Genomic DNA, 17,261 nt, shown 5'->3' with positions numbered 1-17,261 from the left:
AAGCACAGAGTGCTATGATTATGGAGGGTAGTCTGCTAGGAGTTTAGCGTTGCAGGTGACTCTATTCTCCAGGCCACAGGTGGCTTTACAATAAAGGCTAGGCATTATTCCATTGTATCTGGGCATGTATGAGTGAGAGAAAGGTGGATAATTTAAAGAATACCTAAAAAGAATGTCCCTTTTCAATTTTGCATGCGGAAAAGGGTGATGGTTAGAGAGAAGCAAAAATTTATTCCAGCATTTAAATGGTTTGCTCGTTTTCCCCATTGATGACCACCAAAGTTGTAATTGAGGTTGTTTCTAACCAGGCAGTTTCTATAGGTGAAAATGCTCTACATGGGGAAAGAAAAAAAATAAATGAAGAGGAGCCACATAGCTATAAATATGTGGTTTTGTGCTGGGGGCTCCTGCAGTGTGTGGTTTTTGGGGGCTAATAGTACAAAGGGAAGATGTGAGCAGGATAGGGCTAATAGGGGAGATGGAATATGATCTGCTGTTAAATAGTGGTCTGATAAGATGAGATCATAGAATAGTTTGGATTGGAAGGGACGTTAAAGACCATCTAGTTCCAACCCCCTGCCATGGGCAGGGACACCTCCCACTAGACCAGGCTGCTCAAAGCCCTGTCTGATCTGGCCTTGAACACCTCCAGGGATGGGGCAGACACAGCTTCCCTGGGCAACCTGTTCCAGTGCCTCCCCAACCTCACAGTAAAGAATTTCTTCCTAAAATCCAATCTAAATCTCCCCTCTTTCAGTTTGAAACCATTACCCCTCATCCTGTCATTACACTCCCTGATCCAGAGTCCCTCCCCAGCTTTCCTGTAGCCCCCTGTAGGTACTGGAAGGCTGCCATAAGGTCTCCACGGAGCCTTCTCTTCTCTGGGCTAATCAACCAATCACTACAGGCTAATGGGGCAAGAGCAGCATGCTAAGCATGAGCAGGAGAATTAATTGGGCTTGGTAGAGCTGTGGGGAATAAAAATGGGTGGTGGTGGGAGGTTTAAGTTAGTAAATGGTAGCAGCTGTGTATTCATGGTGAGGCTGCTGTGTGGGCTGGAACTTTGCAGGTTCTGCAGCCTAAGAGTGCAAATCTGTGTACAGCTATTGGAGTGGATGAAAGGGGTTCAGCTTCAGGTGTTAGTCTGAGAGGGCAATGAACTGTATTCTGTCAGGGTGGAGGTGAAACCAGGTTTATTTGGTGGGAAAATGTAATGCAGTACTGCTGTGAATGGATGCTGAATAGAAGCTGAAGTGGTGTAGAACTACTATTCCAAATTTGGTTTTAGAAAGTGTCTGTCTGCATGTCCGTCCATCCATGGTTTGTTAAGAAGAATCTACAGCTAGAGGCACGTTTATGCAGAGGTGTAGAGGACTGACTCTTTATCGGCTAGGTTGTAGTCCTTTCTAGAGGTTTCATTTCTCCTCTTATCAGCTTTGTAATGAAATTCCCACTGAGTTGCACAAGTCATACTGAAACTGTGCTGAAGCTTTCTTATTTAGATAAGGAGAGGTATTTGAACAGAGTAGTTAGATGTCAATCATCTGACTAGTGTTGCCTTAGCTTAAATAAAGTATTTGACCTGCAGTGAAAAAGTGTTCTATTGGTTTTAACAGAAACTAGAGTATTTTTTTTTAACTCTTGTTTAAAGCTGAGGGCTTCACATGTTTTGTTGTGTCAAATATACTTTGTTATATCCTATGCTTGGCTAATAAATGTTTTTTAGCTGAATAAAAAACTACTTGCTTAACTAAGATTGGTAAGTTGGGCTAGGAACAGTCCCAAAGGGTCTGATTTATACAGTTTTTCAGGTTTAAGGTGAACAGTTTAGCTGAGCCACATTTTGATATTTTAGATGCACTTTTTGAAGTACCTTGTTACAGTTTATCTCTTCTCAGTATTTGTATGTGGTATGTACGTAAGGAAAAGCGTGGCTTGGCAGTCCATGTACACCCCAGGGCCAGCTTATTGCTATATTTTACTGCTAAACATCTTTTGGGACAAGTTTCATACTTTTTATTTTTTTTGGTGGTTTGTCAAGGCAGGATGGGACAAATGGCGTTAGTTTTTCTGTCTCCTGCATCTTGACCTGGTTTGTTTGAGATTCTTTGCATGTAGAAGTCACTGTAGCTCTTCAATACCAAATCCTGTGTCCCTATATGTCATAATTACTATTCTTTCATGCCTGTTCTTTTAAAATTATTAGTATTTAAATACTTAAAATTGAGAAATTTAATCACTGCCAAAATGTCTTGCTATTGCAGTAAAAAAGTTAAATAAGCCATCACTCATCAAATAGCAATCTACGCAGTGAGGTGTGTATTGGAGGAACTAATCACTGATTCAGTTGGTCTTTGAAAGTATTGGGTCTGTGTATTAAAGCTTGTGATAGAGAAGCAGGGGTCTCAGGTAGATTCATATGGCAGCAACAGTCTAACTGGTCAGCTGGTCAGTATGCCTGATGCTTGCTTTAAGAATATTAAATAAAACAGCGTACTTCAGCTAGGAGAACAATGTGGAAGCTGTTCCCTCACCACACATAATAGCCACAAGGTCCTTTTGGTTGCCCCCCATTTTCCTCACTCACAAAAAAGTGGGAGGTGGTGGCTCTTTCCACATACCTTGTGAACATTGGGAGCAGCCTGAGGATAACCCTGTCTGGAGGACAGCAATGAAGATACAGCTGTACTGTTTTAATATCAGGTATTAATCTTTAATTCCACATCACAGCAGTCGAGTGAATGGGTAAGGGAAAGAAACCCAAAACAAACGGTAGATATTTACATCTAAAATTCACACCACTTATTTGTTGGTTCTGGAAACATGCTATCACAATATATACAATGAAGTACCTTTAGGACACTTGTACAAATTATTTTTTTTCCTTTTAAATTTGATTTCCATTATAGATAAGATAGCTGTTTTCATTTTATTTTAAACATGAATACACAAAAGAGAAGTGGTTAGAGGTTTTTGCCTTTTTTAAATAAGCACAGAATGCCAGAGGTTAAAAACACATTTACAGGGCAGAATACCAGTCAGACATCACAATCTATACATTTTTTGCTCAATTTCCTGTACAAATACACAGCATTCAAATGGGGGTATTTACAAAGAAGCATGACCAGAGGAAATTTTAAATATCACATAATTTGTTTCCCAAAGGCTCTTGCTCTCTCCAGCCTCCCCAGTTTTGGCTGATTCTCCCACAGAAGGGATACGCAATATCCCTTACCTAAAAAAGGGTAAGTAAGCTAAAAAGCAAATAGAGGAAAAGAATCTTAGTCTTGCACACAGCAATAAAACCACTGAAACCCAACCATTGAAAAAAAGAAATTTGTAGGATTCAGAGAAATTGTTTTAATTGCTTTTCTTCTACTACTGTAGTTCCTTCTCAATTTTGTTTCAGACGGGGCCAGCAGGTACAATGACGATGGAGAGATTTATCGCAGAATTCCACCAATTTTCTCAGGAATGCACATGCTATTTTGTTACGCAAAGAAAACCCAATGAAGGCAAGTACATATTTAGTTTGAATTAAGAGTTAAGTATAGAACAACAAGGTCCTGTTCAAAACATCCTGTTGCTGTGGTTTATACAAGGAATCTTCAAATCCTGCTGGGCAAGGACAACAACTGCTGTTGTTTCCACCTACTCCAGGACTGAGCTTGATGTTGGAGTTGTACTAAGCTATAAGACACACCACTCTACAGAGAAGTATTAGTTCCAGCATTCACAAAATCTTAATCTTAACAATAGTCTTTCTAGCTTCTGCCCCCTTTAAGGCAAGCACTGAAAAGGGAGACAGAATACTTGGTAGATATCAGAACAGTGACTGAAAATTAATTCCAGAGAGGCTTAAATTTGGTAAATTCAGCAATTTATTCCGTTCTTCTCTGTGCGGACCTGCCATAAACTGGGTATTTGTATACATCATCTGATTGATCTTCAAACCCTTACAGATACATAGTAATGTCAGACTCCCAACATGGACTCACTGCTGTTGTACAATGTCTCTAATCAGAGGAGGATGATGTTTTGAAAGACTGATTAGAGCTCCAGTGGGCAGCTTTTCCAGCTGACTGGGAATTAGTCCCATGATAGTTGCATTCTTGTGTTTTGCAAAGTTTTATTTGCAAGACCTGCTGTTTTTTGCAATAAGGAAGTGACTACATTTAGTACTTCTAATCTTCCTGCCAAAAAAAAAAAAAGGCAGGGGAGATGGAATTGAATGCTTAGTTCTTTTAAAAATTTCACTTGAAGAATCTCAGTCAGATTGGAGAATAGTGTATGTATGTAAAAATATTTCACTCATTTTTAAAGAATTACTTTGACTTAGCTTTACTGAAAACATAATTTTGAGTTTTCATACACGTGTTCTATACCAGAGATGTATCTTGGTTCATTAACATTTAGGACTGTCCTAGCACTGGAAAACTCTCCTTCCTGCTAGAGATGAAATGTCTGCTATAGGCCAGGTTTTATTATCATTGTCTTAACTGTGAAGGATATAATGATTACAAGCAGCCTGTGTTAGTAACAAAATAGAGGAAGCAAGAGAGACTTTGTTCCAGCCAAATAGGCCATTTAAGAAACAAATCCATAACTTAGTAGTTTTGCATGGGCTAGAGCTTGAGAAAGAAAATAAACAAATCCTCTTAAAATCCCCTTCATACAACCGCTGAGTCCAGACAGACCAACTTTAGGAGAGTTCAGAAGCAGTGTACTCTGCCCAGTCACTGTATTTAGAGGTAGTGCTAAAGGTGACCTGTAAAAGATTTGTAATATCCTTTTTTGCTTCTTTATACTGTTTGTAGCATGAGAAATGGAGTGGTTAGGGCAAGAATTGAATATGAAAGTTGAGTGCTATACCTGTTTCTGACATTAATTTATATGTGGAGGTAACTCTCTTATTTGAATGTGCTTCAGATTTTTCAGTGGTGAGAAAGAAGGTGGTCTGTTACCATCCTCTGGAGTGTGCTTTGCAATCTGCAGGTGGGAAGGGTTATAAGGAAGGATAAAACCTGTGTGGGGCATGATAGGAGGAAGGAACATTGCACACGTATCTAAAAACATTAAATATTTGATAGCATGTTGATTGGAAGTTTCTTGAAAAATATTGAAAATAGGAGTAAAAGACTTCTTATTGTTCTTTTCAAAGAAGAGATCTTGGCTCCACTACCCACAGAATTTTCTCCTGGTTTGTGTTGTACTCAACTAAGCAAATACTGATTAAAAGGCTTGTTTTGTGTTCCTAGACTTGTACTGCTTTCACCTCTGCGCAGTTCTGTTTCTTGGGTTTGGTCTGTGTGATTTTTTTTTTTAATTTTTTTTTGTTTTTAAAATGTTCTTCAGCCCTTTCTGGAGCTGATAAATAAAAAAAAAAAGCCAGGTGAGGGGGGAAGGCTGTATTGCTGCCTGAGGAGAAAAGAAATCAACCTTCCAGAAGAGATAAGAAGCAGCTCTTAAAGCTTCTTTATACATTCTAAAGAAGCAAAAGAGGAAACAAACATTTCCTCTTTACAGGTTGCCTTTAAGATCCCTGACTCTAGGGTGTACACTATATTCTGGGCATTTCTTGAATCTTAGTATTTTCTGTCTACTGTGAGAGATGGAGATTCTTTCTGCACACCAGCTGCAGTGAGTTTTTAGGAGGAACTGAGGACATTATGTTAACAGGGAATGAATCTCAGCTCTTGGGTGATGAAAGTTCGTGAGAATTGTGATGTTCAGCCCTGAGGCAAGGATTGTTGGATATGATGCATTTAAGCCACCTTTTCTTTACTGGCTGGGTCACCAACCAGCTGTGGCATGAGAAACTCAATTTGGTTGTTTCTATTTTTTTTTTTTTTTAACTGGAATAGAAATGCTGGTGTCAACAGCCTGCCCAAAGTTGGGCATGGGAAAGGCCTACATTAGGTTGCAGCTCCAATGGCTACTAACCTCCTCTCATCCTGTAGCACAGATGGATAGCATATGATTCCAATGAGAAAGCAGGTTGGTTTAGGCAGTGAAAGCAAAATTTAAGAAATCAAACAGTACATAAAAAAGAAAGGAGGCAGAGTTTGTTGGAAATGATATCTTGGAAATCAGTGCATCAGCACTGGTTAGATTGCCTCAGCACCTATGAACCAATGCAGGGAGATCACTGCACAGATATGTACAATCCTGCTCTCAAAAGAGCCAAATTCTTCTTAGAATTGCAATCTTTCCACTGCCTGCAGCTCATGCACCTTCCAGCCTGACAGTTCATAGAATCCCTGATTTCAGCAATGAGCTTTCACTTCTGTACAGCAAAGAAATATGTCCCTAGTGCAACTGCTTCTACTCATGTGCGTCTCAGAACCGGGAGGAGAACAGTTTCAAAATCAGCTTGCCACATTCCTCCCTTTTTCCCCCTCCACTTAAAATTGTATTTTTCAGCTTCTGCACGTCTCTATGGCTTGTGTGCCATATGATGCGGTTAAGAAACTGCAGAAGGAATAAACTGTCCACTGCACAGAAAGTTAAAAAACATAACGGAAAGGTGTAAAAAGAAATTAAAAAGGAAAGCAGCAACCTCCCATGCTGGCCCAATTGCTTTTGAGGGCTCCAGACATAAACTTGCGGCAGTAGAAAATCGGTTTGCTGTTCTCCGAGTCCTTATCTCTCTCCTTTGTAGTCAGACCTGGAATGACGATGCACGCTGCTTACCAGGAGTTGTCCCTACTGCTCACTGATGCCGTGCTCCCACGCTACCCTGGCCTGCTCTTCCTTTCCGCCACTCACTGGTTGGGACACTTTACGATGCAATGGGCGGTGTTTGTCATCATCTTCAATTATCATCCCCTCCTCGTTCTCCATGTTTGGCAGCCGGGAGTGGTAAGGTTTGGGGGGTAGAGCAGGAGGGTCCATGGTGTCCTGAGGAATGACTCCAGATGGAGCGGAGTGGCTTCGGCATGGCTGGGATTTGAGCGACTCTAGGACATCAGGCTCAGAGAGACTGTACCTGACAGGGAGGTAGGGCGTCTCTAGGTCTTCATCAGTGTTCCAGGCCTGGCTGGGGACAGAATCCATGGTGTCTGTGCGAGGAGGTGGTTCAGAAGAATGTCCAAAATTGCTCTCACTCAAGGAGGAGACACCACTGCTGGCACTGCCAGATAAAGTGGAGTTACTTCCATCTAGACCAGACTGCGGACTGGTGGGTGATGCAGGGATAGGATGAAGAGGGGACTGTTCGGAGAAAAACAAAACCAGGTTAAAATTGACAAAGGAGGGGAGGCAACACTGCATCTTGTGTGTTGTTCCACACTTCAGCTTTTGACAGTGATGTTTGCAATGGTGCAGTTCCATTTGTGTTCAAAATGTTGGTTTATATGTGCACTCCCCTGACTTCTGTGGACATACCTCTTGTGGGCAGACAAGGGCACTTAACAGCACCAGAGCTGTTAAAGAAACGCTAGCTGAGGTTGATAATCAGGGTGCCTGAAATCACCGCATATGATGCAAAGAAGGGAAGTGGAAAGGCCCACAACACATCTAGTTATTTCTGTAGCATTCTACTCTGGAATAGTTTATGGGCTTTCAGTAATTTTTCTCATGTGTAAGTTACCAGCATGTTAAAAATAGTGTTTCTGTATTCAAAACCTGCTTGATGGGAGTGGAAGGGGTGGGGTGGGGTGTGTCCTTCAGGAGCCTATTATTTTCCTTCTACATCCCTCTCTGCTCTCCTGACACTTCCTTTTTACCTTGCGCAACGTTCGTGCAGGCAGTGCCGGAGGAGCATCACTGAGCTGGTGATGGAAGGCATCGAAGTGCAGTGAGTAGTGTCCTGGAATGAGATAAGGATCAGAAATGCAGACTTGTGCTGCCTCGCTGCAGCGAAAGAGCTGGCGTTTTAGGCTCTGTAATGCCAGGAACAGCTCCAAATGCTGATAACTCCACTCCAACCTAGGGCTTCCTTTCTGATAGATACTGCGGAGTGCATCTGTCTCATCACAAAATGCTAACGAGAAGTTAAGTGCAATGATAGATTTCCACCCACCCCTGTTTATCAAGGATCTCATGGCAAGGCAACAGGCTCATAAGCATTTGAAGTTTTATTTAATAGCTTTGTAACCTTAAATTACTGCTGAAGATGGTCGTTGGCAAGAAACCAGGCCAAGCTTCAACACTCACACACCTAATTCTAGTCCCCAAATACACACAAGTCCATATTATTACAAGGACTGCAAAAATTTGAAGATTCTGGAAAAAAAAAAATAAATCGAAAACTTTGTCCAGTGCTAACCTAGCAGACCAGGAAAGACTTTGTGTTTTTGTTTCTGATTGCTTTTTTGGGAGTGGAAAAAAGGCTAAGATCGGCTTTCAGGTGGTCTAGATTTATCTGTGTGTGACTGCAGGCATTATGCAGCAGGCCTACTGGGCATTTCCTTACCATGGGGCAGGCTTCGGGGAGGCACTGGTGGGGCCAAGATGCTCCCAACGTGGGCAGACAGGAATGGCAGGGCCTCTCTGGTTCCGCTGTCTAGGCTCCAGCTACTGGGTGCTGCTGGCACAGCTGAAGGATTGAAACAGATTTAACTTGGGTAACATAACAGGGCGTTTGTGGGGCCAGAAGGACTGGCTTTCCAGTGTGCTCTTTAGTAGTAAAGAGACAGATTCTAGGGACTTAGTGAATGGTAGAGTTGGAGGCATACAAAGACATTGTCTAGTCTACAGTGTGTTAAGTTTATAGGTTGCTTTGTTAAGGAAGCGAGTTAGGTGATCACAGCGTTAGTCTGCCCATCTTCTCTCCATGACCCCCTTGGCTCATTTCTAGCAAATTGGAAGAGCAGTACCACTCTGCTAGGGTGGTTTTTGCAAACCAGTAAGTAAAAATGATATCTCACTGATGAAATGGTAGCTAGATCTCAGTTGTGAGCTGTTCTACTTGGTGGTAAATGAGGACAGAGCAGAAGGGAACATGTGGCAGAACCCTCATGAAACACAGGAAGGCCTGTTGCTGCACTACAGTGGCTAAGTGAAGACCGAATAAAGGATAGGAGGGAAATTACACCTCAATCTGTTACAAAAGAAATAATGACTTTAAAGCCCCAATTTACTAAGCTAGAAAGACGATAAAAAGTTTTGATGACAAAATATTTAAGGACAGCAGTTTGGACTCCTTATATTATAAAGTCACCTGAAGACATCAAGTCTATGTTGATCAGGAAGGATAGAGAGAGTATGATCTTTGTGACTTTAGTTTTTCAGAGCAAAGCTGCTTCTTTCTAACAAGAACATTTTTCAAGATCTTGAGAATTCTGTCAACCTTAAACATTATTAAAATGCACCTTCCTTTCTTCCAAACACACTGCAAGACTTGATTCATTCTGAGAAGACAGACATGTAATAAGTGTATGTTTATTTACAAACAAATAAGCAATTTCTTCAGATTAACAAAGAAAAGAAAAAAGGAACCCAAATAAAACTGAGATATAAATAGCATCTTCAATTTGGAAAATGGAAGCTTGGAGAAATAAACACGGAGTTTGACCTCTGAAGATGATTTCTCCTTAATTAAAATACCTGCAGCCATCTTCTTTCCTAAAATGACTTTGAAAGATTTCTTTTTTTTATTTTTTCTCCTTAGTTCATGAGTTAGCATGAACACAGGCTCCCCAAGAGCTAGAATTCTCTAAAGTAAAAAAGATCACAAAGCTTCACAAGACAGAACAAACCCTGCAAAAACAGAAAAGTAACTGTTGTTTTCAAAGAGACACCCTCAAACTGAGAAAGGCATACAAAGATAGGAAGAATCTTGACAGAGGACAAGTTCAAACCAAGGGATAACATCTCAACACAGGTAACATGGCTTCAGATGGATTTTCTGAGCAGCCCTGCTCATGCTATACACATGCCAGAGTGCTCTAATTTGTACTACTGCAGTTGGTGTCAAAAGGCTAAAACAGAGGAACAAGATACGTAAGAACGCTAGCCAGGCTAGGCTGTCTGCAATATACCAGCATCAAGTGAAAAGGACAGGATGAAACCTGGTTTGCTCAGCCTGGTTGTGTTTTTTGGTTTGGTTTTGTTTGTTTTTAAACACCCGAGATGCAGAAGAATGCAAAGAAGAGAACAGGGTACCCCAGTGCATAATCCATGTATACTTTCTCAGTGTTCCCTCACTGCCTTTTGAGTATTTATTTAGGAGTGCTGGAAACCATCCTGAGGTCAGATGATTTTTGGGAGCGGCTGCTGCCTGTTAAACCCAGTGTTTTATCCAAAACGCTTCGGGGAGGAACCTACCCAGGGAGCTCTTAGTGCTCTGTCCTGGACCATCTCTCTCTCCAGAACAGTGTTCAGTGGCTTGGTGGCCAAGTTTAATTAGCAGGGAAGCTGCATTTGACCCATTCTGCTCTGGGCGACTGATGTCACCGTGCTGTCAAGGAGAATTACTGAGCAGAGCTTCTGGCATGGCAAGGAAGGGGGTGGGTAAATTCATGCAGCATGACTGTTAACAAAAAACAAGGCAGATGGCATCCTGACTTACAAAGAATGATGAGGGTTCAGGGGCTGCAAAAAATGCCTGTGACTGCATTTATGCTACCAACCTGGCTAAAGAGCTGGGATTTCCATCACACCATCCCCCAAGAACAATTACTGAACATCACCCGTGTCTTTCACAGCTGTCTGATCCCCTTCTCTTTGCACTGTATACTACACTCCTGCATGATGTTGCCCACAAGTACAAATTCAACTATTTTTCTAGACAGGTAATAAATATTTATCTACCTTCCTTTCCTAGATCTTTCTCCTGGCCAGTATAAAGATCTCACCACCTCTGTGATATGTTGGGTGCAAACAGTGCAAACTAACACAGCTAAGATGGAGTTCTTGATCCCTCACCCGCTAGTCTTAACTCTTGTCATCATTCGTTACTATCATCAAGTCATCGTTCTGCCATTTATTCAGAACTGTACATTGGCTTTTGGTTTCAATCGGGACTGCTCTGTAAGGCTGTCACATTGTTGATATAGTGTATTCTGATTTATTAGAAATTCTAAAATAAACTTTGGATGTTAGAAAGATACAGTGTAGTTCAGGCATAGCTACTGATACAAAAATACTGACACAAGTCTAATGCAACGCATTGTGTAGGTCAGACTAGAGAGTTGCGATGGTCTTTCCTGGCCTTAAAAAAATCTTTTAAGGTACCATTTTTCCTAGCCATACATGACTGTTTCTTGCTTAGGCAGCCTCTTTGTCTCAGATTTTAACTCATAAATTTTGCCCACTTCTGCTTTTTCAGAATGCTGCCTTTCAGGTCATTTTTTTGTGAGCCCATCGCTTTGTCCATGGCACCCCTTTCACAAGCTCCTCCTTTTCTGTTAACACCAAACTAACTCCTTCTCTTCTTTCACGTTTTTTTTTTCTGCAGGGGCTCTGCCTATCTTTTTCAAAGCAGTGAGTTAAAAAAAGCATACATTACTAATGCTAATCTTTAAATAAATAGAGAGGGATTACAAGAGATGTTAGTATTTTGAACAATAAATGCATATTAAAAAAAAGCAATATATCTCATTATTTAAAAATATAGTCCAAATATTAAACTTCTCATTTCTGCTTTGGAAGTTTTGCTTGATAAAGGCCGCAGGATTTGTTTCAGTAACAAAATGCTAAACTCAGAAGGCTTTCTGAAATAAAGAGGTTTGTGCAACTCCACCCTTCTGTGAATGATCTGAAATGACTATAGGTTGGCAGAAGGCCCAGTTAATTAAACTGTTAATTAAAAAAATGTGAGAGAATGCACTCTGCCAGGAAATGTAGAAGCCCATTCGTTACTTGCTGTAGCATGACCGGAGTAATAATATTTTAGAAAGCATGCAGGCTAACTAGGAAAGAGAATACCTTTCTCAGCCACAGACAGGTTGGGATCACTGCAAGGTTTGCATGGTCCAATCATTTGCTGGATAAAGGCGCGCTGGAAATTTGGAGGCTAAGGGAGAAGAAAAGTTAGCACAGAAAAGTAGGGGGGAAAAAAAAGTTAGAGAACAGGTGGTACAGAACCCTGGGCTTTCTATTTGCTTTTTTTAAGCAAAGAAAGTTTTTTAACTAAAAATAAAATCATGGGAACCTTAGGCTGTGTCTACATTAGCAAGTACTGCAGTGCAATACCAGCGGATCTCTATAGAGTGTAACGGTGCTGAGGACCCACAATTCATGCTGCTTGTGTTCTCTGGAGGAGTTATTTCAAACTAGCTCTAGCCTGGTCTTGTGCCCATTATCAGTTCGAATGAATCATATGCCCTTCTGGAGCTTATCTTTTGCTTTGGTTTCATTTGAAAGAATTGAGTTTGCATGCTGTGAGGCAGTTTCTGGTCTGAAGTGTGGTAAGTGGGCATGATCAGGAGATTCCCTTCAAAACTGCATGCCAGGGCCAGATTATAATGCTTACATGTAGGCACACCCTGAATTTTTCAATTTGTCCAGAGAAAGTAGTGGATAAGGGCACAGATTGTTTGGACACCCTCTATCAGTATATTATTTCAGCCTCTTGTGGTTTTTGATACCTCTGGAAATCACCATAAAGCTATTTAGACTCAACAACGAGGCTGTGGGATGGCCACGGTTCTAGAAAAATGAATAAATAAAATGGTACGACTGCGTGCAGTGCACCAGGGCTCATAGAATATAGTAGGGAAGTAAGAAGAGTCCATTTTCACAGAGCGTATCTGCAATTTTAACAGCCATTACAGTTTATATCACTTGACTACCACAATGGATGGCTCTAGGGGGCGATTAATATGAAAAGTTCCGCATTGCCTCTGAAAATGATTCCAAGTTGGGCTTTCCAAAAATAAAAAGGGAAGCTTTAAAGTGGTCAAAAATAGCAAAAATAACGTTTCAGGTGGTTGAACTGACATAAAATAAAATAGATCTGCTACCTGTCCATTTTCCATGATAGCTGTGGGATACATGGCACTGCTAGGTCGGTCCCGATGGGCTGGCAGCAACATCATCATCTCCCGAGAGTGGCGGTACTTATCTGGTAGAGAGGGAGAGCCTGTAAACAAGTGAGAATAATCACGTACACGGGACAAACAACAGCCATGTCTCCGCATGCCCAGTGATCTAGTCCTCCTTTGCAATTTGTTCAGACGGATGATCTTACAGGACTCAAGAAAACATGGTGCCGAGCCCACTAAGCAGCTAACCGTTGGTGGGGTGCATAGCACAAGGATGAAGTAAGAACTGGCTTGTTATATACAATTAAGGACATACCATGTAAGGTGTATGTATGCCTCCCTAGTTGTATGTTGCAAAGTGCTTCCTCTTAAAACAAACAAAAAAGTGGGCATCGTGTGGAATCGGCTGCAGCTGTGCCGTAGAGTGCCTGGTGCTCCCTTGCCCCATAAAGTGTTGTAGAGTTACAGAAATGCCATAAAATTGTGCATTTTAGGACTGAATAGGGATAAGAAAGGGATAAAAGCTTGAGATAGGCCATTCAGTTAAAGCAGGAAGCTACAGGAAGCTACTTCATTCCTCTGTTTTGGTAGAGATAGTCTGAGGTGTTGCCATTTAGTCGGTGATACCTTGGTTAGCTTCCTCTTTGTTAAAGCAAAATAAAAAAAAAAAAAACCAAACCCAGAATTTTCTATAAATGTGGGTGGCACTTTGCTTATAATGCTGCTGGGTAATGTATTATTTACTACTGAGCGTGCTGGTATACCGTGCCATTTTATGACAGCAGGACATTTACCAATGCTTGGAGTTACATAGTAGGAATATGCTTAACTATTAGTTATGTGTATAGTTGTCATTTACGATATTGGGATATTTAACGTAAACAGCTTCCTGGTGCATGGAATTATCTGGGACTCATGTCCTTCAAGGTGAGTGCCACATGACAATATGCCTTCTGATATACAACATCTGACAGTGGATTTGCCTGAAGAATGATTCCCATTAGTGACTTCCTAAAGTCTGATACTACTGATACACGCATCCCTTGGGATGCACAATATTAGGCGGGAATTGATGTTCTGAAGCTGCTGGAGTGAGCTTTAGTTTGCACTGATTATTTCATTGCGTCACAAACACGCACTTAACAGATGGCAGCACACAGCGCATTACAGAGCCATGCCGGCTTTTGGGGAATACATGCCCCCTTTTGCAAACTTTCCACAACCACACACATTACCTGAACAGCACTCCAACGTATGAGCAAAGGCATTGGTGCTGGTTAATGCAGCTTTTACCCCAGCAAAAGCAAACATGCAGTTTTTGGGACTGATATTCAGCACACAGTGGAAGGAACAATGTGTCCAGCAGAATGCAGGATAAGGTCCTACAATTGCAATAATTCCATCAGGGGTGGCAGATCCCAGATTAATCTACACCCCCACCCTGACATGAACAGCCGCAGAGTATCTGCATTCTAGTTCCGAACTCATTTTCTCCCCAGACATAAAACAGAAACATAATTAGACAACATTATTTGCTCTTATATACAACATCAGCTTGGAAAACACGGTGTTAACACTTTATGCTGAGTCTCTTTTACTCACACATTACAGATAGTCCTGTTTCTGCATGAAAAATGTAAGGATGCTGAACTTTTAGGTGTGCCCAGAACTACATCACAGCACAATCCACACTGTAAACTTTTCCCTTTTATTTATCTTGTCATCTTTGTTCTTTTATATCCAAGATGCAAACCACCTCTATATGCCATCAGTTTATATGGGATTATAGTTTCCACAAACCTTGCATTGCACGACGTGAAAATTCCCGCATGTGCAAATATGGTGGCAGAGTCTAGTTTACAAAACAGCTCTGCTGTCAGGTACCCTAAATTTGTAAATAACTATACCTATAAAGATTGTAACAGATTATGTCAAGTGTCCAGTCTGCAAACCGAATTAAATACTGACAGCTCTGTATTGTGTCCCACAAAAAGAGTGGCCGTAACTGAAGCTTTTATTAATAATCAGGCCTGCTTTGGACATGTAGAGAGCACGATCGCCATAGCTCCTTTCAGGGACTGGCAAAACTTGAAGACAAAAAGATCTTTTAAAAGCTTCCAGAGCAGCCAGTGGCCATATAAAATGCTGAAGCATTTATCAGGGTATAATCCTTTTAGCTTGGTACACTTGATGTGTGCAGCACTGGATGTACTATTAATGAGAAAGGAAAAACCTATGCTGAAGCCAGAGGTAGTTTTTATTTTTTAATTATGCAAATGTTAATCCACTTGTGGCAAGTATAGTTTTAAGGAATTAAACTGAAAACTAATGTAGTTAAATTCCAAACTCAGTGAATCTTTTCTCCTGATTCATCATTTTCATTACTGTTATTAAAGTGCACTCCTGCACCAAATCAAAACTTTTTTGCTTTAAGAAGGAAGTTTTTAATGTAAGTATATGGGTTCTTGGAAAGTGCTGAATAAGACACCGGGACTCATTTTGTACACCTTAAAAAGAGGGCTGTGTTCTGGAAGCAGCAGGGATGCCTTAAGAGATGAGTCAAGTGTCAAGTGGGAGTTGCTTTTAGAGGGCATCAGAGGAGTCCCAAACATATTTTAAATGAAATTACTGAAAAAAACCTAACCCACTCCTAGCTCTTTCCAGGCCTTTTTGCATTACAATTTCAGCTTAACGAACATCGGCTTACATCTTGTTAAACTCCAGTAAGGTTAGAGCAATGCCTCATGAGTCACCTCAAATGAAGCCAAAACAAACTCTGAATTTCTTATTGATCCTTCATACAACAACAGTGTTGCTTTCTTGATAGAGGAAGAAGCTACACAAGGGTGAAGCCAGGTGAAAACTGAAAGGTACACATTTATTAATCTAAAAAAATAGAGTAACTAGTAGTGTATTTATTGTTAGCAAAAGAATTAGAAAATTCTTACTGTATTATTTAAGACTTTTGCTCTAACTTGTGCGTAACTAGTGCAAGGTTTGCTACTTTAATCTGCTGTTCAGTGATATGATCAAATCATTAATCAATTGTCTTGATGACTATCCTTTAAAAAAAAGATGGATTAATGGCTTTATTATTTTCTTTGGACAAGCCAAATAATTTGCTTGCGTTGCTGTTTTATACATTAATGAAAGGGTCATTTTTTTGGAAGTGGAGAATTAGAAATTAGATTTAAATTCATGCTGGATTCTTAATACAAATGGCCATGGCTTCCTTTAGTCACTAATGGAACTAAACTGTATGATAAAGATACCCATCTCCTCAGAACAGTGCTGGTAGCTGAGCTCCAGTTAAACAGAGAAGGTGGTGTAAGTACCTGGATAATGGAATAGATCGTGGTTTTTCACCTCTACATTAATGTTTGAATCAATGAGAGAAGCATTTAAACATCTGACAAAACCCTAGAAATCATAGATAACCATGCTCAGGTTAAAGCCACAGGTGACAAAGATGCTAAGTTGATAAATTTAGGTGGCCTGTCCGAAATGAATTGTTGGCCTTTGTATACTTCCTGTCTGAAAAGCGGTTAACTGCAGCATCGTGACTATCGTAGCTTTGTTGGCAGTCTCAGCAGAAAGGCCAAGGATCGGATGGGTCACGGTGACTGAACTATCCTCTCACCTCTAGAGGTGGTCCCTCCAGGACAGAGATGAGGCACATGGGTGGGGGCAGCGTGGGGAAGCTTGCACGGCTGCCGCCCATGCTGTATCTGTTCTGTGGATAAATAGAGGGCTTCAGCCTCCAGTGTTGTCAATCCAGCACCTTTCACCAGCACTAAATTAAAAAGAATATAAATAAATACAAAAAAAGGGAAAAAAAAAAAGGATAGAGGTGCATTGGCAGAGCTGCACATGTAATGTTTGTGAAGTACCTTGCTCCAGCCAGCAATACTGGTCTCTCATTTTCACAAGCATCCATTTCACCCAATTAAAAAACAAAATAAAAGGAAAAATCACCAAGGAGAAAAACAAAACTGTATTACCACAGTGGAACTTAAGTGTAAGGGCTTTTTTTCATTATGAACAACTCCATTCCAGCCAGCAGTGTCATACTAACCAGAACAGTGACTTGCACACTGTGAAACACAGAGAGCATCTGGGACTTTACTAGAAGTGAAATCCCATAAACACTGTGGGTAATGGCTGAATGCTGTTCTCACCTAACTTAAAAGTGAACAAAACTAGCAGAGAAGAAATGTTTGTATCATTGGGCTATCAAGAGACATTAGTAAGAGTGAAGAATAAAATAAATATATGTATTGAAGTACTTCTCAAAATTTTCACTGCTCTTACTATTTCCTCATTTGCCATCAT

The 17,261-nt window shown here is 40.8% G+C and overlaps 1 protein-coding gene across 1 annotated transcript in view; it reads right to left on the bottom strand.

Annotated features, from left to right (window-relative positions):
* Positions 1 to 6,108: 6,108 nt before the first annotated feature.
* DOCK3 (dedicator of cytokinesis 3) overlaps positions 6,109 to 17,261 on the bottom strand; it is a 220,575-nt gene continuing 209,422 nt past the window's right edge. The window contains exons 51-56 of the mRNA XM_054216455.1: positions 16,570 to 16,722; positions 12,909 to 13,027; positions 11,872 to 11,959; positions 8,417 to 8,539; positions 7,728 to 7,810; positions 6,109 to 7,212 (exon numbers count right to left, since the gene is read on the bottom strand). Of these exons, the coding sequence (XP_054072430.1) occupies positions 6,706 to 7,212; positions 7,728 to 7,810; positions 8,417 to 8,539; positions 11,872 to 11,959; positions 12,909 to 13,027; positions 16,570 to 16,722 (1,073 nt within the window). The 3' untranslated portion in view covers positions 6,109 to 6,705. The remainder of the gene's footprint in view (positions 7,213 to 7,727; positions 7,811 to 8,416; positions 8,540 to 11,871; positions 11,960 to 12,908; positions 13,028 to 16,569; positions 16,723 to 17,261) is intronic.

The sequence above is a fragment of the Rissa tridactyla genome, chromosome 10, assembly GCF_028500815.1.
Source record: "Rissa tridactyla isolate bRisTri1 chromosome 10, bRisTri1.patW.cur.20221130, whole genome shotgun sequence".
Lineage (NCBI taxonomy): Eukaryota > Metazoa > Chordata > Aves > Charadriiformes > Laridae > Rissa > Rissa tridactyla.
This window is presented reverse-complemented; position numbering and strand designations above follow the sequence as displayed.